The 26,269-nt window shown below is 41.2% G+C and overlaps 1 protein-coding gene across 1 annotated transcript in view; it reads right to left on the bottom strand.

Annotated features, from left to right (window-relative positions):
- Positions 1–26,269, bottom strand: part of EPHA4 (EPH receptor A4) — a 135,943-nt gene that overhangs the window by 22,405 nt on the left and 87,269 nt on the right. Inside the window, exons 6-8 of the mRNA XM_082658173.1 lie at positions 7,238–7,362; positions 6,067–6,226; positions 4,780–4,891 (exon numbers count right to left, since the gene is read on the bottom strand). Coding sequence (XP_082514299.1) covers positions 4,780–4,891; positions 6,067–6,226; positions 7,238–7,362 — 397 coding nt within the window. The remainder of the gene's footprint in view (positions 1–4,779; positions 4,892–6,066; positions 6,227–7,237; positions 7,363–26,269) is intronic.

Genomic DNA, 26,269 nt, shown 5'->3' with positions numbered 1-26,269 from the left:
TACAATTAGGACACTGGGGAAGATAGAGTCTGAATGGTGACTGTTTTAGCATTATGGGAACAGTTTCAGCTCCAAAGTGGAAAATCGTAACCTTGCAAAGAAGATAAAACTAACGTGCAAGGTCTGACCTTACAGCATGTGTTAGATTACACATCAAATCACACATCACAAATGGTACATCGTGAAGGAGACTCCTGAAGCTCTGGTTTGCTACAGTTGTCAATGCTAACTTTTGATGTAGGTCAATGTTTTCAGTCCAGAAGACATTAAAATAATCTATCTAGGCCAGTACTGGAAGTCAGGAGAGATGGACTTCTGTCCTGATCAGGCAACTAACTAGCTGTATGACCCTGTGCAGCTAACTGTTTAACCTCCTCTCTAGGCCTCAAGTTCCTAATATACAAGATGCCCGTAGTTTCCTACCCTGAGCCGTATGTGTACCTCCTTCACAAATTTTGCCATAGCCATTTCATTTTTTTCTTAAAATCAATTAATTCCCTTCTTTAATTCAGGTAAAAGGGGTACTTTATAACCCTAACATAAATGGAAACCCGGCAGCACCGGAGATCATCAGAAGGTCAGTAGAAACGCCACCTATGGCTGGCTATCAGGCAGTACTTGTCTCTGGTCACCAACTGTCCTTTAGAAAAGAGGAACTCATCTTGCATTCTAATTCTTTCTTAAAAGTGTTTCTCATACATACTGAACAATAAAATACTATTTGGGGAAGACACACTGGCCCAAAGCAACCTGAATGAATACTATTTAGGATGCTTGGAGGTAAACTGAAAAAATCGTTCATATAAAAGGGGGAGGTAGTTGTCAGAGGAATTTAACACAGTTGATCACTAAGTTCGTTAGTCCTGAGGTTATGACCTTATCATTGCATTTTAGGATGTCATTGTTAACAGTCAAAAATCACTTTCAAAAGCAATAAAGTGGTCACACCGTGGAGATCACAAATGTGTACCTACAGGAGTAGAAGGCAATGGTGCCAACAGAATGTGCATGTGCAGTTTAGGAAGACTTCTAGAGACAGCATTCCATAAATACAAGAAATGCTGTACCTTAAACCACCCAGATGGCAGGCACAATTACATTCTCTGAAAAGCTGACAGAATCCTTAAATTATAACGTATGTGATAAGTGACACGGGAAGACACTGATCAAAGATGCCTATAAAAAATGTAAGTTAATTTCCTCAACATAATGTGGATGGTAAAAACATACAATAAATCTAAGTCAATGTATTCTGTAGATTATTTTAAATATATAAATAAAATGTATAAATTTAGGTATTTCATTCTGTCACTGAGATCCCCAAATGTTTACACTTCCAGGCTGGTCAAAAGAAAAAAGTGGATCTTCTCATTGGAAAAATTAAAGATGACTCTGACTTGCCTAAAGCTCATATTTCTCCATATAAAGTAAATATAATAAAATAAACAATTGCTGTAAAAAAAAAAAAATCCAGCAAGATACTAGCTGTGAGCCTGAGGGCATTTCCTCTTTCTTAAATGACAAATTAGCAAACAGATTCTCCTTTGAAGTAATAGGAAGGACTGAAACTCTTCTCACTGTGTGGATCTCTGCCCATCTACCTCTTAAAACAATCTCCCATGTCATCAGCAGTGTAGGGAATCACCCTATAAGGGGTCCGTCCCTCGCATCCATTCTGCCATCGACTACCCACGGCTCTAAGAGGCAAGAAGCAGCCGCATCATTTTCCAGGCTAGGATGTTTCATCTGTCGCTCTTCCAGATGGCTGGCTGCAGGGTGGTGAGATGATTTTAGGGGTACCATTTACCATCTTTCATTTGTACTCTCACTAAAAGCATGGACCAGACTTTTGTCTGCACTACCTGTCTCTTCTCTTCTCACCTGTTCTTGTCCCATTTAAACATCTGCGGTCCGTTATGACAGAGCACACAACCTGCTTGCGGAGAAGAATCAGCTGAGTGTGCATCGGCCGCTGCAAAGCCTGTCAGCTACCTGGCTCCAGGCAGCCTTTCCGTGACAGCTTTATGTCCGACACTAAAGAAGAATCAATAGGAGGCCAAGGGGTTGACATTTCATTTTCTAAGAAGTGATCCATTGAGGACCAATCACCAAGCAGTGTTTATCAGCCTTGGGAAGTAACATTTTTTTTTTTTAATGGGGGAGAAGGGACAAGATCATGGCTGGGTAACTTGACAGGCACAGTTCTCTAAGGTGGGGACTCATAATTGGAAATCCGATCAATCCTGCCTTATATAATAAAGTGATCAATAAAAAAAAGCAGAAAGGAAATTAAGTCATCAAGCTTGCGATGCTATTTTCTATAGCTACAGCTTTTAATAAACTTGTCTTCCTGTATTACATTTTCATCTGCTTTTCTTTTTTCTTTTGTCAAAAAAAAATCTGAAAAAAAACTTAAAACGAGGTGACTTATTTCTAATTACTCCTGTCTGACTGCTGTATTTAGGACAACTTAAAATACAAAAAATAAACAAAAACAGTAACTCTAAAGGAAAGCCAGACTACAACTAGAGAATTCTTCCAACCAATATCCTGGTTGAGATTCGAGACGAGACCCACTTTCTGTGAACAAGCGTTCTCTCAAATGGTTCTGAACATTCTGGGGTACTGGATTTCAGTCAAAGATTTCTTGCAGTGGCAGTTATTAATAATTTTTTCCTTAGTTTTAGACTTTTCAACAACTTTATTTTCTGATGACACAAGTTGTTTATAATACACTGTAAAAATTTCAAATGCAGAAATACGTAATAACGAAAGCAAAAGCCCATGTAATTTCTATACAATCCTCATCCCACTCCCTCCTCTTGGCTATCAGATGGATATAGATGAATGCCTATAGTTTCCATGTGTTTATGAGCCTGGCATGTGTACAGGCACAAAGTCAAATGACGATGAATAAGAAAGAGGTCCATCCTGATTGACTTCCAAAATCAAACGCCAGGAAAGGAAAGAACTCTGGGAATTCAGGTTCTGTTCAGGCCAAGTTGAAGTTTCCGAAGCCTGAGCTGTACTATTATATAGGGTACAGTGGGCATGTCTAGATGTATGTTTGTGTGTGTGTATTACAGCAACAGGGGTGAGTGTTTGTGGTGGGTTTAACTCCTTCAAGACGAAATTCACTGCTCTAATCAAACAGACTTTGCACCAAAAAGAACACACACGATGACAAATGGAGGTGCCCACACACAATAAGGAGTTGTGCTGTACTGTGCGAGAGGGATCATGATTGATCTCTATATACCAGGACATTCTGCAGAGTGAGAGCAGAGACATGATATTAATAAATACGGGTGACAACTGAAACCATCCAGGCAAACTAAGATATATGGTCAGCACCTTAATTATAATGTACCACAAAGTGAGAGAAAATCATGGTGGTTTGCCCAGGTCAGTGGAAATAGCCAGAGGCTATGCTGTGACATCAATAAGCTCATCAACTGATGAGCCAGGAAAAGACAGTGCAACAGACAGTGCCCTGAGATCCAAGTACGGCTACTGGGGGTCCAGTAACAGATCTACCACTAAAGCAATATAGTGACTCCAGACAAGGACTATAGCTTTCTGAGTATCAGTTTCCTCTTCTATGACATGAAAAGATTTATATTTAAGAGGATCATTTTGACATGCCCGGGTTCTGCTTTTTTCTTAAAAGCCCCATCTTGTAAAACAGTTGATGGCATGGGGGGTGGGGGTGGGGGCGTAAAGGTTGGAGAAGGGGAAGATTCTCACACGTGAGACAAAGAGGACCTAGATGTGGACACACGTTGACGATGAGCAGCTGCCCCCTCAAACCCCCTCCCCCCCATTCTTCTGGAAGCTCCAGGCAGTGTTAATAATTGATGGAGGCAATGATAATAAGAAAAACTGGATCAAAAGAATATGCTTTCAAGCTCAGGGGTTGGCAAAGTATGGCCCTCAGCCAAATCCAGCTCACCACCTGTTTTTGTAAATAAAGTTTTATTGTAACACACACACACACACACACACACACACACACACAAAAGAATATGCTGTCAAGCTCTTTCTATGCCTCTCTTTTCTAGACTGTTTTCCAAGTATCAAGTTAGAGTGTAAACTCTCATAGAATAAGTAATTGCTGTTTTAGATCCATTTCCAAGAACAATGCCATTCCCACGAAGTGCTCAAAGGATACTCTCTGGAAATGTCGATGGCTTTTCCTAAGGGAAGATGGAATGCCCACTTCCTTGCTTTGGTTACTGTTATGAACGAATATCATGTTGAAGTACTCTCTGTGTGACAGATGATCTACTTTGCCTATCAAAACTCTCCTGTCAATAACTCTTAGAGGCAGATATTTTATTATCCCTATTTTACAAAAAGGAAACAATGACTCAAAGAGGTGAAGTAACACAGTTGACAAATAGAGCTCAAATGTGAGGTCTGTTTTATATGGCTTTTTTTTTTTGGCCTTTGGCAGTCAGTTCAGGCTTAAGAGAGGTATAAATGTAACACCTTACAGCCTAGAATATCTAGAAAGTTCCCGATGGCCTGCTTTTCAGCTTAGTTTCCTGCAATCAGTTGGGTCTTTCCAGGACTCTCAGTGGTGAGGGCTGCCACCAGGGTCCAGCCGGAAGCTCTAGCAGCGGGGTGGGGAGATCAAAGCAAAGAGGAGGGAGTTTGTGCTGCAAATGCCATGTTTATGATGCTAATCAAAAGCCTCAGCTTTGTGTGGAGGAGACAAAAACTCCCTCATAAAAACTGGGAAGGGGGTCAGGGGCAGTGAGTGGCTTAAGTGCTTACCTCCTGCTGATGACAAAAGCGGCGATGAGAATAACCACGAGCACCGCGCTGCCGGAGACGGAGACCAGCAGGACGGTGGAGTTGGCCCCGTCTCCAATGATCCGGGAAGGCACTGGCAAAGACAGTTACACAAGGATCACCTTGGGCAAGGTCCTAAGCGCTAGAACTTCTGACTGTCACAAGTTTCAACTCTCTGAAGCCATTTGAAATGCTCACAGCCTATTTTGCTCTACGTTAAGTATTCACACAACAGCATCTTCTAAGACAGCCTTAATGAGACAAAGACATTCTTTTTTATAATTGTATGAAGAACTCCAACCAGAAGACTCTTATTAAATCCTATGGTAAACATTTCCACTCATTGCTTTTTCTTCTCTTCCTTTCTAGTCTCAGCCCAAACTCTTACTTAAGGATCTGATGAATTCCTTAGTGAGAAAGACACCTGGAAATTGCCAAAAGGACAAGCAGTTTTGAATGACCTCTCCACTGCATCCTCACACCCCATCTATAAAAAACCTGTCTATTATTGCCCAGCTCAAAAGCCACTTCCTCCTTGAAGCCTTCCAGGATAATCACAAAGGATGTCAAACCCCTTCAGATTTTATTCTAGAGTACTTTCTTTCTTTTTTCATTCATATTCTATTTAATAATTTGTGAATAAAATTACTTTCTAGAATTAATGTAGGAAATTCTGCCCCACCAGCTCCTTATCCAGTAGGCTCAATTTTGGTTTGTTAATTATGGAGGGGAGATGTCTTATGTAAATTGCTTATTCATAAGTATGCCCTCTATTAACATTTTGATTCAATCATCCAGTTGGTCCAACTCACAATGTTGAAAGATTGATGTAGTTGTCTAGAGGGGCTTTTAAAAAAACTGATCTGACTTGATTTGAACAGATTCCTAGAAATACATAGGAGAGAAAAAAAAAAAAATTGGTACCTTCTCTAATCTTCCCAGGGAGAAAACTCCTTAGCTTAATGTAAGATAGTTATGCAACTGTCCATTAGTCAGTTTGGCCATCCCAGTTTTCATGGTTTACGGAAGGCTCAACACAGGAGAAAGATAGACATTTTTCAATCATATGAAAAGACAGATCAGATACCTTTATGAAAAATGTTCTTCTCTAAATAGCAAGAGGTGTGCTAAGTTACGGACACTGGTTATCTAGTTTCAAGCAATAGCCTTTGCAACAAAATGTTTGCCTAACCAAAAATCTGTATAGCTTCTTCGTTCACCATAATGGGATTTGCCCTGGATTGTACAAAGAATCTCAGAACTCGTTACCTGTGTTGGTTGTGACCTCCAGGGGCTCGCTGAAATCTCCGTAGCCAGCTGCTGTCCTGGCTCGGACGTGGAAAACATAGGAAGTCAGAGGGTTCAGGCCTTTGATATCCGTGTTCCTGGCAGCCGTCCTAACGATCCGATAGCTTCGTTCATTCTGATCCTACGTTACGAGAGGATAAAATTAGGGAAGGTGGCAAAATAAATCTCCCACTTACTCCGATACAGTATTAAGGCAGCCAAGCCAGTCCATTCAGAGGTTGAAAGTAAATGGAGATTGATAAACTCTAAACACTATATTCAGTTCAATGTTAGAAGTACTATTGTTACTTAGATGTTGAAAGAAATGTGGAGTTCAGGTATGATCGCTATTGACACTGACCATATCCAGATCTTTACCCGTAATCTTTTTTTTGAAAAGAACATTAGATGATGGTTGATGGCTTTTCTCACTCCACACCCAGCAATTTCACAGAAATAACTACTGCAAGAAGGTCCCTTTTCTTTTTCTATTTTCCATTCTAGAAAATGTCAAAAATGTTATAATCTGGTTTCAAAAAAAAAAAAAAATCCTGTCCCCTTTCTGCTTTTAATAAGGAAGCCAATAAGTGATTACCTTTAAAAAGAAAGAGACAATTGTTCATTTTCTAGACAACCTTGAATGCAAATAACTCTCTTCAGAATGCTGTCCTTTAAGAGACAAGTTATTTGTAAAACATGATGTCTTTCTATAACTTTAAGAGGCTGAAGAATGTAATTTTCTTTCCTTGATTTTCTATTAAGTCATCAAAATCCACACCTTGATTCTGAATAGCAGTGATCTACTTAAACAGATCATTATTTCAACTTTTATGATTCACTCTTCCTGATAGAAGGTTTATAGATAAGACATTCTTAGCTTAGCTATCTTGATTTGCAGGACTAGAAAGAAAAAATACAGTTATATTAGAACATAATGTGTTTTTTCTCTTTTTTAAGATTAGCAACTTAATACATAAAATTCATAATTGGATTTGATTGGGAAGCAAAATGCATTTGGTTTTGAGATTTCCTAGTATTCCAGGACTTATAACTGACCAAAACTATAGAGAGAAGGAAAAGAAGGAAGGAAGGAGGGAAGGAAAGAGGGGTTGGGGGGAAGAAAGGAGAAGAACCTTGCTTATTCAAGTAATACCTTCTCATAATACTTGACTTCATACTCCAAGATCACCCCATTGGGCCGGTCTGGTTCCAGCCAAGCCAGAGCAACACTGTATCTTGTAACTTCTTTAGCCTGGACCAAAGCAATGGATGAGGGTGCTAGTGGGGAAAAGAAAAGATATCTTACTTTAGGGGGAAAAATTGGTGGCATCAGTCAATAATACCATCTTATTTTAGAAAACTGTGAAGGATTGTCTTGTCTTCTGACAAATCCCTGTTTTCCTCTTCCCTAGTACAAAAGCATATACCATTTTACGGTTCTTTCCAATATTTTCTTGTATATGGTTTGTCTTAAAAAGACAATCTCTGAAGTGGTCTGGTAAGTCCACAGGCCTTACAGTATCACCTCTACAGCACCTGCAGCCACTCCTCAGAAAGGCCGTAGGTATAGAGAATGCTATCTGCTTGTTTATTTTTTTGCAAGCCATGAAAACCTTTGGAAAATCTCCTCTTAAGCTCAGAGAAACTGCATCTCATACCACCTCCAAAGAATTGAGTGTCGTGTTATTGGTCTTTAATTTTAGACAAGAGACTCTGCAACTCTTCCAAGGGTACTGCAGGGAATGCCAGAAGGCAAACAATGTACATACTTTCCAATATAAATAAAAGCATTGCTTAATTACAGTAAGAGTTTCCAGTTTGAACACAACCAGGCAAATAATGAAGAACACAAATAAAGCCATGATAGTCTCTCTGGACATATATGGCATTTTGCAACTCTTTTACAAGAGATGAAATATTGCTTTTGCCTGCTGAGTAGCAAACCTTCTTCTTTCCACTGAGAAAGACACAAAAGCCGTCCTCCACCAGCTGTATTATCAGGGTTGGGGAGCAGAAACTTTTATCAACCCAGGCCACCTAACCCTTGCTTCTCCACTGTGGTGGTCGCATCTCCAGCCAGCCGCTATCAAGCTCTGCGGTGACCAACAATGGCACAAATGTGCCGTCTCCAGGAAGAAGAGGGAGCGTCCACGAAATCTGTGATCTTATCTAACCAAGCTGCTATAGAACCAGAGATCAGAGGTTTTCCTTAATGGAATGTATATTTGTATTCATTCTCAAATTGTGAATATATATGAAAACAAACGTCCAAAAGCGGCCACTGAGGAACAACAGAGTAGTGCTGGGCTATCCTCCTGCACTTTCCCGGCACATACAACTGCCAAATCCTAACTCAGAGGAAGAAAAAGAGAAAAAGTAAAATAAATTATCTGAAAATGGAATGGGACTAGCTGCAAACCCTCTGATCACATCTGACAGGTATGCTGGTGGCAAGAGATGCAACTAGATACACCAAAGTTACATGTCACACAGGGGAATCTTCCTGCTAAAGCTAATCCAGCAGAGAGCACCTCTTGGAGGGGACCATCTGACAGCCTGGCATCTCTGTTAGGGGTGCCTTGAGATGGTAACACACACGCGCACGCGCACACACATGCACACACACACACACACTCTCTTCCCTATTTCTCCTTCTCCTCCCACCCCCGCCCCCAAAGCTATTCCAGATTGGATCTCAGGCATAAACACAAGTAAAATTTCGATACAGAAAATAAATACATCCTCCATCAAAGGCAACCCACATGTTAGTAATAGCAAACTGAGTGAACAGAGAGACGCGCAGCAGACACATGAAAGCCACGGAACACCTGTGGATAATGAGAACCGGAAATGCACTCATTAGCTGTGTCAAGGCTCCCCTGCAGCCCCCCACATTCTCTCTCTCTCTCTCTCTTTTTTTTTAATGTTGAGCCTTCTTTTTAATTAATTTATTTTTATTTTTGGCTGTGTTGGGTCTTCGTTTCTGTGCGAGGGCTTTCTCTAGTTGTGGCAAGCGGGGGCCGCTCTTCATCGCGGTGCGCGGGCCTCTCACTGTCGTGGCCTCTCTTGTTGCGGAGCACAGGCTCCAGACGCACAGGCTCAGCAGTTGTGGTTCACGGGCCTAGTTGCTCCGCGGCATGTGGGATCTTCCCAGACCAGGGCTCGAACCCGTGTCCCCTGCATCGGCAGGCAGATTCTCAACCACTGCGCCACCAGGGAAGCCTTCTCTCTCTTTCCTTACGGGTTGACACAGAGCCATTGTCCAGCACAATGCAAGGAGTGACTTTCTTAAATATAGAGGTAGCAAGGAGGCTAGGAAGGTTGCCTGGCTGTGAAAAGCCATTTCACTCCAGTTAATAAATATACGGCCTAACAGAGCACTTTAGCATCCACTCCATAAAAAGGGGCTCTCCCAACTCTCACGTTCAGGATTGGGAAATGAAATAGAAAAGTGAGGCTGTTAGAAAGAAAGCAGGAGGGAGGAAAATCATAAAGTTATAAAATGAACTTACGCTCAGAAATGTTCTGGATCAGATCCTGATCAGACAGATGTCTCGGGAAAGAATTGCCCGGCTGCCCTTGGAGTGAGCGCGCTGATGAACTAAGACGGTTTCTCTCTGGTTGGGTTATCCCTAAATTATTGCATGTGGGAAATGAACCTGATTCCCACTTCGGGAGTTGGAGCGGCGGTGCTTCTGTGGTCATTCAAAGGGCATATGAGCTCCACCGAGGGCTCACAAAATCTCAGACAGGCAGTTAACAATATCATCGTGTTAACTAATCGGATATTCCTAATGCAGCCCTACTTGGAAAATGCATAGGCACGAACGTGAAAAAATAAACCGAGAGTGCATGCTTACTCAGCTGTTATAAAAACAGAGGAAAATGAGATGAAAGAGGAAAGGAGAATAAATCATTGTAATTTATACAAAGTATGATGCTGTGTGGCTGTAAAGTCTGAATTCTTTCCAAACAGCTCTTTTTCAGAAGAGCATTTTTATCAGGCCATAGTGACAAAAGCAACCCATGACCAAGTGAGATTGAGAATCGGACCTAAAACGGGGATGCGCGTTATAGTCAATAGGGCAGTTATTCCTCCCCCTGGAGAAGAGCTTCTTAACTTCTTTGGCAAGAAAAGCACCAGTGTGGGAAAAACTGGGCTTTGCCACACTGCCACTTTGGAGAGAAGATGCCCTCCATGTTACAAGCCGCATAAGGGTTCTTTCCTCGCCTTTCCTACCCTGCTTCCAATACAGCCTCCAGCTCTACATCTAGAAGCCACCACCGTGCCTTGTGTGCCAGCCTGTGGCTCGTCTGGCTAGAGGAGGCATTTGGCAGTGGCATTTCTCAATCATTTCCCTCCCCCAGTGGTTCCCAAGCATCAGTCTTCTCATGCCACCCAAGTAATTGCTACCACGTCCCTCTGCAACTTGGATTATGATTTAAATAACAATTTTCTTAAGATGACATACTTTATTTCTCAAAAGAAAACTTCCCTCTAGAGTTATCACGTGCAATCAATGGCAGGTAACCATACAAATAAAAATAATATATACATTAAAGAATACGTAATAATAGTATAATGAATACAATGTAAAAAAATTGCATAAATGCTCTTGCCTCTCTATGCTTTGCCAAGAAAAAGAGATTAGCCAGTGTTAGAGAAGCATTAAGGATAATCCTGACACCAATTTGAGATTCTGACCTTAGAGAAATCAGAACTGAGAGAGAATGGAAAAGGAACTAACTTTCACACAGAGCAACTCAGTATTACATAATGTCCCATCTGGGTCTCCCCTAAAATCATCTCTGATGCCACCATTGGTATGTTCCCACACTTTGGTAAACACGGCCAAACCCTACTCGGTTTAGAAGTGTTTTGGATCCTGAGTCCCAGTACCTCAGGGCTCTGCCCTTTGCCAACAGAATTAGAAGAGGAGATAAAAGACTAATAAAAAAACAGACTGAACACTCGTCCCAGATACATGGTTTAATAGGAGCTTTGACAAATCAGTGCCTTAGTTCAAAAGAAGGCTTCTCATCATACCGGGAATTTTGGTCCACATAAAAAGACCAAGCAGAAGAAAGGTCCTGCTTGCCTCCCAGTTTACGTTCCCAAACCTTATGGAGACTGGCTCTTCCTCCGTACTGACGCATCCACTAACCACAAACTTAATGAGCACCAATGGAACACGGCAAAGAGGGAAACGGGCAAACGAAGCTAAATTAAATACAATCTTTGGTATCCAATTAAGTGCCATCTTATCCCTTTAGCCTCTTAACTGAAAAAAAAAAAAAAGAAGAGAATTTTTTAATAGTCTGACAGAGAAGACACTCTTTAGTGTCAACCCAGAGAATCCATTTTCTAGAACTCAAGAAACAGTTCCTGCTAAGCTTCTTATCCTAGTTTTATCATGGCAATGGGGAGAAGTAAGAGACTTCCTCATTATGCCGTGTCTTCAGACACGTAATACACTTGCAGAAGAGTGAGAGAAGCTGGGAGGAAGCTGAGGGTTGATGTAGGTACGCTCATTATAGGAAAAGGACACATCTTAGACTGAAAGGCATTCCTCCCTACCCACAGACTTCCTTCATAAAAGAGATGTTTGCTTTAAGGAAATTTTGTGCCCCTGGACATAAGCAGCCTTCCTTTAATGGCTAGAATTTTGACATAACACACAACCAGAAGAGCTGGTCGTGCTAGCAGACAGCAGTGTGGTTAGAGAATCATGACGGATGGATGCAAAAATCACAAAGGCAAGAACTCCTAAAGGGTACTTTCTAAAGAAAGATTTGTGATTTAATTCAAATCAGCCCTTAATTTTCAAATTTTTAGAGCAGAATTTTCACTGTCCTGAGATGCAGATGTCTGAGACCACCTTTTCCTATTACTCTCAAGGGGATTTCAGTAGTTTTGAATCTAAAACGTGGCCTCCATTTCCTCTTCTTTTCACTTACAAATCATGCTGACACATCAATCATCATTCAATCATTCTACAAATGTCCTTTAAGCCTTTGCTTGAGGATAACTTAAAGTAGAGCTAAACAGGCATTTATGTTTTAAAACTTAAACAGTACTTGACTAAACAGACAGTAACTGGGATAAGAAGCCAGAATGTGGAGGAGTGCATTGTGGATTACACAAAGAACCATGGAGGATTTGGACTAAGGTTGGGGAAGTGTGGTCCAGACTGATTTGTTGGGGCAAACAAGAAGCAGAAAGGGGAGAGGATGGCTGATCAGAGCTGCACTGCTGCACATGTGACTGGAAAGTTCAGGAAATCACTAGCCCCTTGGTTCTGTGGGGGCAGAGGGCTCATCTAGGACACATGAAATGAAGTAAAGATGAAAAAGCATCCTTAGCCACGCGGAGTAGTCTTCATTTTACTAATTTGATGGGAAAAACTCAATGAATTTAAAAAGGATTTTGGATAAAAATCCAGGTTTGAAATTTACTGGCTGCCATCTTGGACAAGTTTCCTTGCCTCCATTCTCCCATCTGTAAAACACCCTCCTTTCAGATACAAGCATGTAGGCTATTAGAATGTACAACCTATAAGCACAAGACTTATCTCTATATGCCCGCTATTCAAGATCTTGTCTGGCATATAGTGGGTGCTCAATAAATTTGTCGAATGAATAAAGGTGAACTAAACGTTTAAACAGATCTAAAAAAACTCTTTGTAGCCAGCAAGATGTTTTCTAAATATAAAGTATCAGAAGTAAGTCATCCCTAAAACAACTTTATATCTGCACCTGTTTCAGATGGCCTTTTGTGGGTTTGGTGTTGCTATTTAGGTTAACTGAGATATTGACAGTCAGGAGTGAAGCAAATGACAATTCTAATTTTAAATGGAGTCTCTGTTTCCTAAGGCTTTTTTGGCGCTTCTGAACTTCTGTCGAACACACAGGCTGTAAAATGTCATTCAAAAGTAAGTTAAGGGCTTCCCTGGTGGCGCAGTGGTTGAGAGTCTGCCTGCCGATGCAGGGGACACGGGTTCGAGCACTGGTCCAGGAAGATCCCACATGCCGCGGAGCGGCTGGACGCGTGAGCCATGGCCGCTGAGCCTGCACGTCCGGAGCCTGTGCTCCGCAACGGGAGAGGCCACAACAGTGAGAGGCCCGCGTACAGCAAAAAAAAAAAAAGTAAGTTAACATTAAAACTAGTTTTCACTGCACCTGTTACATATAGCATTTTGAGAAACTTCTCTTTCCCTGGATGAGGGCGTTGACAATATGTTCGGTATTTCTCCTCTGTATCTGGAGGGCATATGCAAATAGTTTTCCGGACGCCCTAACACAAAGGTGAGTGGTGTTGAGATTCCCTTCCAGTTAGAATCCTAAATCCAGAAAGAGCCCCAAGCAGCCCCCCAGTTTGACAATAGCAGAGTTATCTCTAAAGACTCACTAGCATAAGCACCGTCACCACCAGGGGCAGCCCTTAATACCACATATATCCTTGAAATCCCACGGAAAGAACATCATTGTTGAAGTGTCAGGGTAACCAAGTACAGTGCCCTCTGCAGTCAGGGTAGGGACAGCAAGATTAAGTGTGTGAAACAGACTGTCTTTCCACGCACCCACTGGAAACAAGTAAAATGGTAGGAAAATATCACTTTTTAAAGATGGAGCAAAAACTCAAGAGGATAAAAGGAAACTTTTACCGAAGCTTGAGGCTGAATGATCTGAGCTTTCCACTAGGAAGCAAAGAGAAATTCTCTCCCCATCAAATAATTCTGTATTCAAAATAATACATACCCTCAAGAAACTGAGAATGCTTTCTCCGTAGAATCCGCATTGGCCACGTACCTGTGATTACTTTTGGTTTGAGAGCAGACCACGGCGCATCCCGAAGGCCCAGGTGGGTTTTATCTCTATGTGTGTTTTGGATAAACAAATAGCCTAGATTCGGGGCTCCATCATGACTTTCCAACAGTCGTGAGTCTCACAATGAACAATTACAGGAGATGCTTTGATGTCAAACAGAGGTGGCTCCTTTTCGGAAAATGGTAAATTTCACCTTCTTTGGTTCAAAGCTCAGCAGTTCTAACCGCTCCCCACCGATGTGAATGCTGCAATTTTCTTTTATTCACTTCCTCAATGACTTGCCATCAAACACCTACAAGTCATTTTACTGCAGCAGTTTGGTCCTTGTGACACCCCAATAGGATGAAGAGAAAAAGAGACATGGAGAAAAGAAAGGGAGGAAGGAGTCACTATAGTCCTTCACTTGTGGGCTGTAAAACTGTCTTCTTGGGTCCTGCATCACAAGCGTTGAATTATAAAGAGTTTGGGGGACCTACCCACTGCATTTCATTACTGGCTCAAATTAGCGGGGAGAAAGGAATAAGGCAGGAAATAAACAGATGCAACAAAAGGTCTCCAGCCTGTGGACAGGGAAGTGTGAAAATGGCCCTTTATGGACCTTAAGAAACCTAAAGCCAAGGACGCCTGTTGTTCTCAAGCCCATCGTTTGGAGGGAAGACGTCTTTAACCTCAGCAGAGTTTTGTTTCCCTCCCCAAGATCTGAATTTAAAGAGGCGATGTTTACTTAAGGGGTCTTTCCCTGATAGGAAAAATAAACCTACAGTTTATACATAGCTCTGCTTAATGCAAATAGCATATTTAGATTGAATTATTTGGAGCTTAAGGTGGTTTTTGTTCCCCCTTTCTTTCTCATTTCAACGCCACAGCTCTGATTTGCTCTTTATCAAAGGTTGGTGCATTTTAAAATGCTGTCAAGCATCAAAATTAAATGCTTCAGAGCACTAATGATATCCTTGTGATTAAGGGTTTTGCCATCGCAGAGATGCTAAGAACTCGGGTGCTAATATGAATTGCTGTCTTCCACATCCCACCAAAGGGAGGACAGGATTCTTCCTCTGAGCTTTGTATTACGTAAGGCACCAAACACCACTGAGCAACTTTTATTTTTTACGATGATATTGCAGTAGTTCATAGCACTCAACAGTGCACAGAGTGCTTTCCTAGACGCACGATCTTGTTTGCGCTACATTCGATCAATCAGCTGGATTAGCCCTCTGCTAATCCTTAGATAAAAATCATTAGAAGACTCAATCCCTATCCACCCTCCCTGAATACATCACTGATGTAAGAACTCAGCTCTGCACCCCATAGCTTTTAGCTACTATACCATTAATAAGTACCTAAGCACATTTTCTCATAGTCAAGAAGTGAAATTGTTTCTAAAACAAACGGACAAAAGGTATGGAAAAACCTGATTATTCTAAAATTGATATGGAATTTTTTTCCTATTCAACAAGAGACGTGGAGCCAGATTCTCAACTAAAGTCTTCAGGAGACTGAATTAAATCAAGTTCATTTATATTGAAATATGGAAATATTAATATTAAGCTTATACTTAAAATGTATGAGGGATGCACTTTTTTTCCCATAAAATGATTTCCAAGGTCAGTACATACAGCATCTATTTTAAACAAATACTATAACATAAAGCAGGGTACAGTAACATTTACCAAAAGATACAACAGACCTGTGCTTCCAGTGAGGGACAGAAACTGTTCTGGGGACATTAATGGTGCTTTAACTAAGTGATCCAACAGCAAGACTTTACAAAGCGTTTAACTCAGACTCTTATTTCTGCAGAGAAATGGATGGCAGATTATCTCAGGCAAATTCTTTACAGAGAGCTATCACCCACATTTTAAATAAAGGAATGCGATGCAATTCTTAGCCTTTACATTAAGTGTTTGCATACAGAAGTTGAAGGTCTTGGGATAGGCCTCTGTGGCTAACTGCCCAAAAATGGGAGTTCCCCTCCCATAAGTGTTTCTGGGGTGGAGCTGCTTAGACAAGGTCCACATTTCCTAGATCTCTTCACATGTAGGATGGTTCACATCCCTGAGTTCTGGGTGTGGGTTGAAGCAGTGACTCCCCTTCTAGATCTATCACATAAATAGCTCCCTTGGGCTCTCCATCCTCTCTAACCCACAGTCTGCCAGCTCCATGCTGGTGCTCAGGGTCCATCTTGGAAGCTCCCCATAGACCCTCCCCCTCTTCGCCACCAACTGGATGTGACTTGAGCAGGAAACAATTTTCTATCGTGTTAACCTGCTAACTGACATTTGGGGTGACAGCGGCCCATTCAGGTAAAGTGGAGCCATTCAGGGAAAAAAGGGGCATCTTCATCTACAGATGGTCCGAGACTTACGATGACTGTTGTTCGACTTGCTATTTTTCGACTTTATGATAGCGTGAAAACAATGCGAATTCAGTCGAAACTGTACTTCGAATTTCGAATTTTGATCTTTTCCCGGGCTAGCAGACGTCCTCAGAAAATCGTTCTGATTTTCACTTTCAGTATTCAATAAATTCAACACTTTATTATAAAATAGGCTTTGTGTTAGATGATCTCTGCCCGACCTAAGTGTTCTGAGCACATCTGAGGTGGGCGAGGCTAAGCTATGATGTTTGATAGGTTAGGTGTATTCAATGTATTTTCAACTTACAGTGAGTTTATTGGGGAGTAACCCCGTTATAAGTCGAGGAAGAGCTGCAATAACATCTTCATACAATAACTAACTAAAATAAAGTGTAGGAGTACCGTGGCCTGCAGAAGATTGAGCTGCACTTGAAAGCTGCCTGAATGGTCTCCCTCTTGGAAACTCCAGCTCCTGGGCACCCACAGCGAGCGGAGAGCCACTTGTTTGTGAGACACTGGCCGAGTGCTGCCCTGGGGGTCAACAATGCCAGGAACAGACTGTGCAGCTTTGCAGGGACACGAGACACAAGCACAGCCCCAGATCTTCTATCAGTGACTGAATTCTGCAGAATCACGAAATGTTGGGCAGAAGGATTCAGCTGAGCTTGCTTTAATGGGAAATGGGAAAAGACAGCAGTGTTCTCAGAATGGCTTGGTTTAGTTTTCTTTTTAGAAAAGAGTTTAGTCTTCATTGAATAGCTGACAGCTCATGCAGGTAAAGACTTGGGCCACGTGAATCAGAGCTAAACAGGGAAGAATGGGCAAATGAGCAAAAATATGCTTTTGGCCTCCTCTGCAAGGCACTTCCACACACTTAACATCATTTAACCCTCGCAACTCTCAAGTCCACAGTTATCATTAGCACCTTTGATTTTCTATTTGGAAACTCCTGCAGCACAAGGAAATGAAATGATTTGACCAAAGCTATAAAATGAGATTTTTAAACCCAAGTCTGCCTGACTCAAAAGTATGTATGTGACCCTCTCTCCATATCACATGTCTGTAAACACACACACTCAACTAGCGTTATGGAGTAACTAGTAAGAGCCAAGCATTGTTTTCAACCTCTTGCGTGGATTAATTCATATAATCCTCACAAATATCCTCTGAGGCAACGTACTATTATTATTTCCATTTTACAGATTAGAAAAACAAGGTAAAGAAAGTTTGAACAATTCGCCCCAAGTTATAGCTTGTAAGTGATGAATTCAAAGGTCAGGTCCTAGAGCCCACATTTTCAACCACTGATCTGTAAAAGCCTCTAGTCTCTCCCCTTCTTTCACTGATAAGAAATTAGAGATTTGAAGGCTAAATGGCCTCTTCTTCCACAGCATCAGCTGCATCAGTAACAGAGCAAATGTTAGGTCTGCTGTATGTTAGGTTCAGGGCCATCTATGTACATTGTTGGTTGCCAGAAATCCAGAGATAAATTAGACATGATCCCCGTTAACAGACAAAGTGTAAAGCTTTGGTGATGAATCATCTCAGAACTACCTACAGAGCTAATAAGAGAATCACCTGAAACTGAAAATTTAATCACAAAATAAAATAATAGTATTTGGAGTTAAGGAAGAAGTGGGGGGCAAAAGGCAGGCAGGCTTCTGGAAAGTTGGCAATGTTCTTCTATTCTTCGACCTGGTTGCTGGTCACAGAGATGTTTGTTTTGCAATAATTCATGGACGATACATTTGTCTTGTCTATTTTTCTGTATGTGTATATATTTTTCAATAAAAAGGTTAAAGAACAAATAAAAGTGTTAGCTAAGAGTATAAAAGATGGAATACTAAAATTAATAATAGAAAGACCCATTCGCAATTTTTAGTTAACCCTCTGGGGTAAAAATTCTGAAAGTGCCATGAAAGATGCCCATTTTTGCAAATTATGGCTTTTTTATAACTATTTAATCGCTATATTTAATACCTGAGCCATACAGCAATTGCTGCTTTCCACAGTAAGGAAAATGCATTCTTTAAATGCCTGTTTTTCTTTTCAAAATAACTCTCTTGAATTAGCATTCCTACATGGATAGCCACTCCATTAGTGTAGAATTACAAGAGAGTGATGTCTCAAAGTGAAACCAAGGCCACACCCCCCAGAATTAACTGGGAATGACTTAGGGGGAACCCGAGTGTCTCTGATGCAATACAATTGTGTCTTCTGTTTCGTCTGAGAGCTGCTTGTTTTACTTTCTATTTGCTTACTAAGAAATCTGTTGGCAGGTTCTGACAAGGGTAGTCCAACACTTGCCAACAGAAACATGGCAGGATGCAGTGTGTATTTCCTGTTAAGTAAGAATGCCAGTTTGAGGCAAACAGGAAAACAAGTCTTTCCACTGGAAGGCGATTTGTAAGAATTTGTCTGAGCAAGACAGCCTTTTTAAGATAAGAGAACAGGGTAAATCTAGCAACAACAGAAAAAAATTAAATCAATATGTTTCCTCTGAACGCCTCTAGGAAGATGAATCTTCTCATTGCGCCTAGTGTGTTGGAAAGTATCTTGTATAAACTCTCAGCTGAAATCGTTTTATGTGTCTTGCGTAGAATGAAGAGCCCTAGGCAATATGGTCCCCTCCATGACCGACAATGCCCTCTGAAATTAGTCTGCAATATGAAGGATGGTGTCACGGAAAAGTTTTCTCCTACTGAGCGGAAGTACAGCACAGAGAGCGGAAAAGGATTAGCTGCTGTGAACGAAGGCTTCTGTTCCCTTAGCTGTCAGCTCCACTGGAGAGCTTCAGGCATTCCAAATCTGGAAAATAAAAGCTGTGCTGTGGGCTTCAGGTTCTTTTGTTACTCAGACAGCTGCTAATCGTCCTGCTGTGTTAGGAACCAATGAGACAATGCTGTAACATTTAGCTTTCTGACATCCAAGGCATCTAGATCAGTCCCCAATTAAAGATGTATTAATCACAAAGACTCTAAAAGCCAGGATGATAGATGCACCCAGTAAAGCTTTGCTCTTGCCTTTTACTTTCACACTCAGGTTTCTACATTTACAGGCAGGAATGCTTAAAAGCCTACTCCAGAAACTGACCAATAAAAAGCCTTGTTCATTACTCTCTATCAGATGCTTGACGATTTCCTGTGCCTGAAAAGCCTTTCAGAAAGAGGTAAGGCATTGATCATTCTGCTAAAAGAGGCTGTCTGCTTCAATAAATAGATCCACTGAGGCTGCTGTCATCTTGACTTTTAAGTGTGATAACTAATTCAGGAGTATGGCTTTGCCACTTGCTACAGGGATATCCAAATTGTCTGCGTAGTTTACAAAAAAAGCCCTTAGATAAACCTAGGAAAATTCAAGGAACAAAATATTAATAACGCTAATACAAATAACACTAATAATCTCCTCCAAGTCAGGCCAAGTCACCCTCAGGTCATGGCCCCAGTGACAGTGAATAAATTATGATTCAGATACCTGGAACAACAGAAAAGGGTACGTGTTGGATGAAGCCCCTTGAATTCTATGCTTTGAAATTTATGCTAATGAAAGCCTCAAAGTTACTTCTTCACATTGGTTTCCATTTCACAAGGGCATTTAAGATAGCCTTATTAAATTCTCCATCAAAGGGTAGCATCCACATCATCTGCTGTGAAGAAGTGACCTGGTAATCAACCCCAAAACAAACAAAGAAAAAAATTACAAAATAAAAGCAGATAGCCTGACTGATACCATCATACAGGCCAAGAATCCAATTTCTTTTTTTCATCCTTATATAAAATTTTCATAGGAGGCACCTAATTACTCTAATACAAAATAAAGAGAAAAAGCCTCAACACATGAGGCTCATGTAACCTCAGAAAGACAGCATTCGCCATTCTGAGTTATGGCAAATCTATTGCAATTAGATTCTTATTTTTTATTTCTGAGGTTAATGGAACCCGTAAGAGACAAGTACAATATTTGCAAGGTGCCAGGTTGGTGCCAGCTCAAGGTACTGAATTCCTTGGCTTTCAATGGAGCCTGAATATGTCATGAATAACTCCTTCCCCATCACTGTCTCAGTGACAGTCCACTGTCTTCCAAGTTGAAAGATAGGAAGTCAATTAGTGTCACTGATGATGTGAACACCTGTCGACTAAGACCTGGACTGAGACCAATTCCATTACCATAGCCATTCAGTGGCTGCCAGATGGTCAGGCCTTGGACCACTTATGATGCAGTTCAGATACAAGAAGATGACTTAAAGACAGAAAGGTCCAGAGTCCCATTAGTCATTTCCTGAGCCATCCAATTCCCCATCACATATACAGTTGGAACAGGATACCTATTCTTCCAAATGGTTATTTTAAAAGACCTCATGAGCTGCTCAAAAATAAAGTCATGGCGACCCTAAATTGAGTATATAAGCTCCATAAATGGTAAGCATTTTTCACCAGCCATTGTTATTTTTATCTTTGAAATTACTTTTTAGTAACTCATCTTTCTTTCTGTTATTGCATTTTGAAACACATAGGCAGAAAAGAGAAAAAAAACAGAGATGAAAAATATGTGACAAAGAATAAAGTGGAGCATGAAATTATAGGCTACAGATGATCCCTGACAGGATGAGGTAGGCAGAGGAAACATGCCAATACAATTCTGGTTGCAAATCTATGTGTTGTATGCTACTCGGAACTTTTCCAAGTCCAAATGCTGCTTGGCTGAAAGAACAATGGCTAAATACTGAGAAGTGATGGCCATGGATGGTGAAGTAGAAGGTCACAAGTAGAAAGAGAGACAGAGAGAGAAACAGGAAGTAGACCAATCAGGTGAAGTACTGAGGCTCTCCATTTTATTCTCAGTTTGGTTTCACTATATGGAAGTCTGGGAAAGTTCTGAACACAGAGAATCATACTCAGGGGACAATATCCACCAACCATAGCATGCTGAGGAACTGGGGTTTAATACTACCTGAGGAAGCCTTCATTTTATTTGTAGCCAAACCTTTCTCGTTCAGTTTCTTGCTGGCTATATAGACAAGCACAAAGAAGTGACCGGTAAGGGGAGGGTAGAAATACAGAGACCTTGGGGTTAAATTACAACCAGCATATTTTAAAAATGCTTCATATATAAACAGTCACCACATGCTACGCTCTCAAAAAATGTAGCAATGAAATGGTATTCTTGCAGCCCTCCTATCTGAAACTATCTTTTTGGCAATTCTTTTGAAAGCTATGATAGAGGTTAAAAAAAAAAGAGCATCATTTATGAGAAGGAATTTTAAGCTTGGGAACTGCCAACCAAAGAATTCATATTTTTTTTTAATTTGGGAGTATCAGCTAGAAACTAAACCGTACGTGCCAGAGTTTAAACTCCTGAAGGCATTATAAGACCGAGGCTGAGAACAACCGAGATGTGAAGTTTTAAAATGTTATTAAGGCCAATAGGTGTCTCCAACTGGGTCTGTGCTTGAGAATCCAAGATGACTTTTGTAGTCATAAAGAATAACAAAGAAAGCATTAGGAAAGTTATAACTGTTTTAGGACCTGATTATTTTTAAAACTAGGAGGTTCACAGCATCTCACTGGGGCCTTTCTAACACAACTTGCTGAAGGGTAAAATTCAGTATTGCTAGCTCCAACCAGGAATCAATCTGTAAGTATCGGAAGGACCTCATTAGAACAACATTTCACCCAGACATAGTCCCACAGCGCGGTCTCTAAGAAAGATGTTGGAGCAGGGCTCCATTATACTATGAACAGTTTTATGAATGTTATTTCGTGTGTGTTCTAAAATAGGAAGGAAGGAAGAAAAGAGAAAGAGTGAAAGCCATCGTCCAAAGAACTCATACAGTTAAGGTTATACCCTTGAAGAGTTAACAGTGAGATGCTTCCCATCTATCTATCTCCCCAAACAGTACACTTTTACATTATATCAAGATTCCTTAAATATATTACCAGCCTCTTAGAGCCACACCTTAATGAGTTGACTAATCAGCATTGATGTATACAAGGAGGGCTGTAAAGATAACTTATGCTTTTTAAAAACTATGACCACTGTTCTTGTTATAAAGACACTCAATGTTCGCACGGCAAGATTCTGCTGTATTTGTACTTCTTGCTTTCAATGGAAAACAAAGCAAGAAGTGTCCTGATTACATACTGTAATGGCAATCCTACCCCTATTTTAAATGGGGAAAATGAGATGATGTTAGCCAGGGGGTCCCCAACCCCAGGGTCTGGTCCCCGCTACAGGTCCGCGGCCTGTTAGGAACCGGGCCACACAACAGGAGGTGGGCGGCGGGCTAGCAAGCGAAGCTTCATCTGCTGCTTCCCATCATCGCTCACATTACCTCCTGAATCATCCCTCCCCCGCAATCCCCTGTGGAAAAATTGTCTTCCACGAAACCGGTCCCTGGTGCCAAAAAAGGTGGGGGACCGCTGACGTTAGCAACAAGAACTCCCAAGCCTCCAAAAGCATCCTCCTAGAAAGTTTCCTAAAACCTTGCTCTCCTGAAGCCCTGTAGAATCGGGATCGAATTCAGTGGGTTTCAATGCAAGTAAGGGCTCCGCCAGCAACGCTTAGGATAACCTGAAACTTTCATATATATATAAAAAAAAGTCCTTGATTATCTTGGAGAGGGGAAGGAACACTTGATTAAGCTTTCAGCTAGTTGCGTATTCAAAATCCCTGGCCTGTTTATGTTTGCCCTGGCTTTGATAAAGGGACATGGAGGAAGCTGTGCTCTCATCCACCTTCATGCTATTATGCTCAAAATACACACTTATTATGTGTGTGTGTGTTTTTTTTAGAAAAGGGGGGGGTGGGATTCAGGAGGCAGACTCACAGCTTGCAGTACCTTACCTAGACAACACCAACTCTCCAGGGAGCCACTGTGAGCTTGCCCCTTTCAGTGCTTGTTCCAATGGATGGGTCTTATCCAAGCCTGTTACACACAGCAAACTTGCTGGAGGCGGGTCCCTATTTAGCACCCGCTGCGCAGCTGAAGCTACACACTGAGGTTGTGTTTGTATGCACACACCACCGACAAAAGGTTCCCAGATAAGAAACTTGTAAATTCGCTACCCCCCAGCTTTCATCAAAGAGGCTTTTTGACCAAACTGCCTGAGACATTCATATACATAGATTATCCTTTAGAAGATGCCAGGCGAAAAGGAGTGGCCCACCCTTCCTCTTGTTCTTCCTCTCCCCTTCCCTTCCAAGAAGGGTGGCAAATCCCTACCATTTTCCCCGTAAGCTATTTTAGATAGATTATGTTTTAGAGAGTAGCTCTGGTGCTTTGTCATAAAGCACAGGAGAGCCACAGCAGAGCTCCTCGCGGGTGGGCTGACCAATCTATCAGAACAGGGAAAGAAGGAGTTACATGTCAGAGCTGTTTCTTCAGCTATGGGTCTATACTGGCAGCCATTCGACTGACTGTTCAGCTAGATTCCAGCACTCTGGGGTACCAACCTTCACATGTGCGACCAAAATCATTAGTGACCTTTCCCAATGAAAGCCACGGTATTCACGAGGCAAGTGATGTGTGGCACCATCTCTCTGTTTCTGTTACTGCAGTTTTGGGGCAACCAATGGAAACTTTTCCATTCTTCTGGCCCAAGCCAAGGAGGAAAACATTTGTGTGTGCGTGCGCGCGTGTGTGTGCACCCGCCTGTGTGTGTGTGCGCCCGCCTGTGTGTGTCTTGGGGGTGAAAGGTAGACAGAGGGGGACGATCCATTAAAAATATATTTTTAATACTCATAGAAATAGCTACGTAAGGTATGCCTATCTTGACAGATTTTTTTTTTTTTATCTTGACAGATTTAAAGTGTAAAACCTAAAAGAAATCCTCACGAGTTTACTTGAAGGATACACAGAAAATGCTCTCTTGCTGTATACCAGCATGAAAACAGCACACGGACAGAGTTTCAGAGAAGGCTCTGTACAGCAGGGACAGGTGTTTTAATAGTCTCTGCAGATTTAAGATCTCTCAATGCAGGATTAGTCCTGCAGCACGGCTCTTGGTTTTCCCCGTGTTTAAAGAAAAAAACTCTTTAAAGACATCAGTATGGGGTGAGTGAAGCTTTGATAGAAGCTTGTCTGGATCTTTTTGTTGATGTTTAGTTGCAAACTGGACCCTATAGAGTCTCTTCTGGCTCCTCTGAGGAGACAGCCATTCATTCAGCCAGCTGGAGTGACAACTAGACAATTTAGAAGCTCATCCAGAACCTTTGCTAGCCCTGCGCTATTCATTTCTCATCTCAGTAGAGTACTTATTTTTCAGATCTCTCGATGGCTTCTCCGTAGGGTGTAAAAGTTGGCCGTGGTGTCCGAAGGAACAAGCATAACACTAAGGAATGAAAAGCAAATCAGCATTAAGACTGTCAAGCGTTTAGGGTGAATGCTGGTGAACTGATTTCCCTTCTCACAAATGAACATGTGTGTATACTTATGTAGGAGTGAAGGGAAAAGAATCAGGAAGAATAGCGCTCTCAGTTCTGCGTGTGTAAATAAAACTTTCATTTTCTTAGAGTGAAATATTCACCTCTTTAAAAATGCAACCCACTTTCTATGTATATGCAGTAATTACCACTAGGCTCTACAGACATACTATTTGTCCGTGCTGTTCAGTCAACCTTGAAGCTGGATAACTTAGTAGGTTCTTTTGGAAGGCTTTTTATTTTTTTTCCCCACCAGGACTTGTGGCACCCACTCTGAATACAAATTCTTGGACCCTGGTGCCACGCACAAGAAGCTGTACCGTTGTCTATCTACCGGTTTATTTTATTCTTCATCGTGATCATAATTAGTGAGCATGCGTCATAATTATCGGGGTGGCAACAAGATTCCACAGGCATGAAATTATTTTATGTATAAAGTTAGAATCAAGAGACGGTTCTCTTTAAAAAAAAAAAAATTGTACTGCATATTTTTAAAATGTATATTTCCTAGGCATTACGAAATTAAACCAGGAGCCCATGGCTGGATCAGAGCTGTAAATGAGAAAACCACAGCCTGGCTTCTCTGAAGCCCACTGTGTGCTTGTTTAGGCCTATAATGACCCCGGCACAGAAAGGACTCTCCAACCAGCTTCCACCTTAGAGGTCCTAACGATTGCATACCAACCGTTGAGGATGTACAAACAACTTTTCAGCAAAATTTCTCAATGGAATTGCTTACAATTTGTTTGAAGAATTTTAAAATGTGTCTTTAGAAAGATTTCTGACTTAAAGACTTCACTAGTTTCATCATGTGTTTTTCCTTTACATTTCTTAGGAGTAAGAAAAAAAAAGCATCACTTTTTTGAGATCAAAGGCAAACGAGACATCATCTCAGTGAGGAAGCAACCTTAAAAAGCAGCACAGATGATTATTTTAAAAAATGCTGCCAGTATCTAGGAACCATACAGCAGTGCTAAGAATGCATGTTTTCAAGAGAACCGGAACACTGCCCCCTCAGAACAGTCCCTCCAGCATGTGCCACATTCTATATTTAAACCTGAGTGTTATACAGCAGAAACTAACACGTCATTGTAAAGCAATTATACTCCAATAAAGACGTTAAAAAAAAAACCTGATGTCATTGGGAAAAGATCTGTGGTACAAGAAAGTCAAGGCCTGTTTGAAATCCTAATTATTTTTGTGAAATCTTGTTCATAGAGTCAAAACCTCTAGAAAGAAGCTGTCTTGCTAAATACCAAAATTGTTTCCAATGTGAGATGAACCTAAATGTCAATCCATGCCATCCTTTGCCGGAGTAGTTTCTGACAAATGACACCAGCATTTCAACCTCTTCTCTTTGGTACCTTCCAACTAGAGGGGTAACAATTTGAAGTAAGATTTCCAAATACTGAGTTTAAACTTTTTTTAAGGCAATGTTAATTGGATACCTGCTAGAAGCTGGGCATGTGATTTCACATTTGATCTTCACTATAAACTTGTGAGGATTAAATAGGCTGATGTGATGTGGGTAATGGTTAAGAACATGGACCCTAAAGCCAGTTACCTCCCAGCTCAAGGACT

The sequence above is a fragment of the Grampus griseus genome (assembly GCF_964374135.1).
Source record: "Grampus griseus genome assembly, chromosome: 7".
NCBI lineage: Eukaryota > Metazoa > Chordata > Mammalia > Artiodactyla > Delphinidae > Grampus > Grampus griseus.
This window is presented reverse-complemented; position numbering and strand designations above follow the sequence as displayed.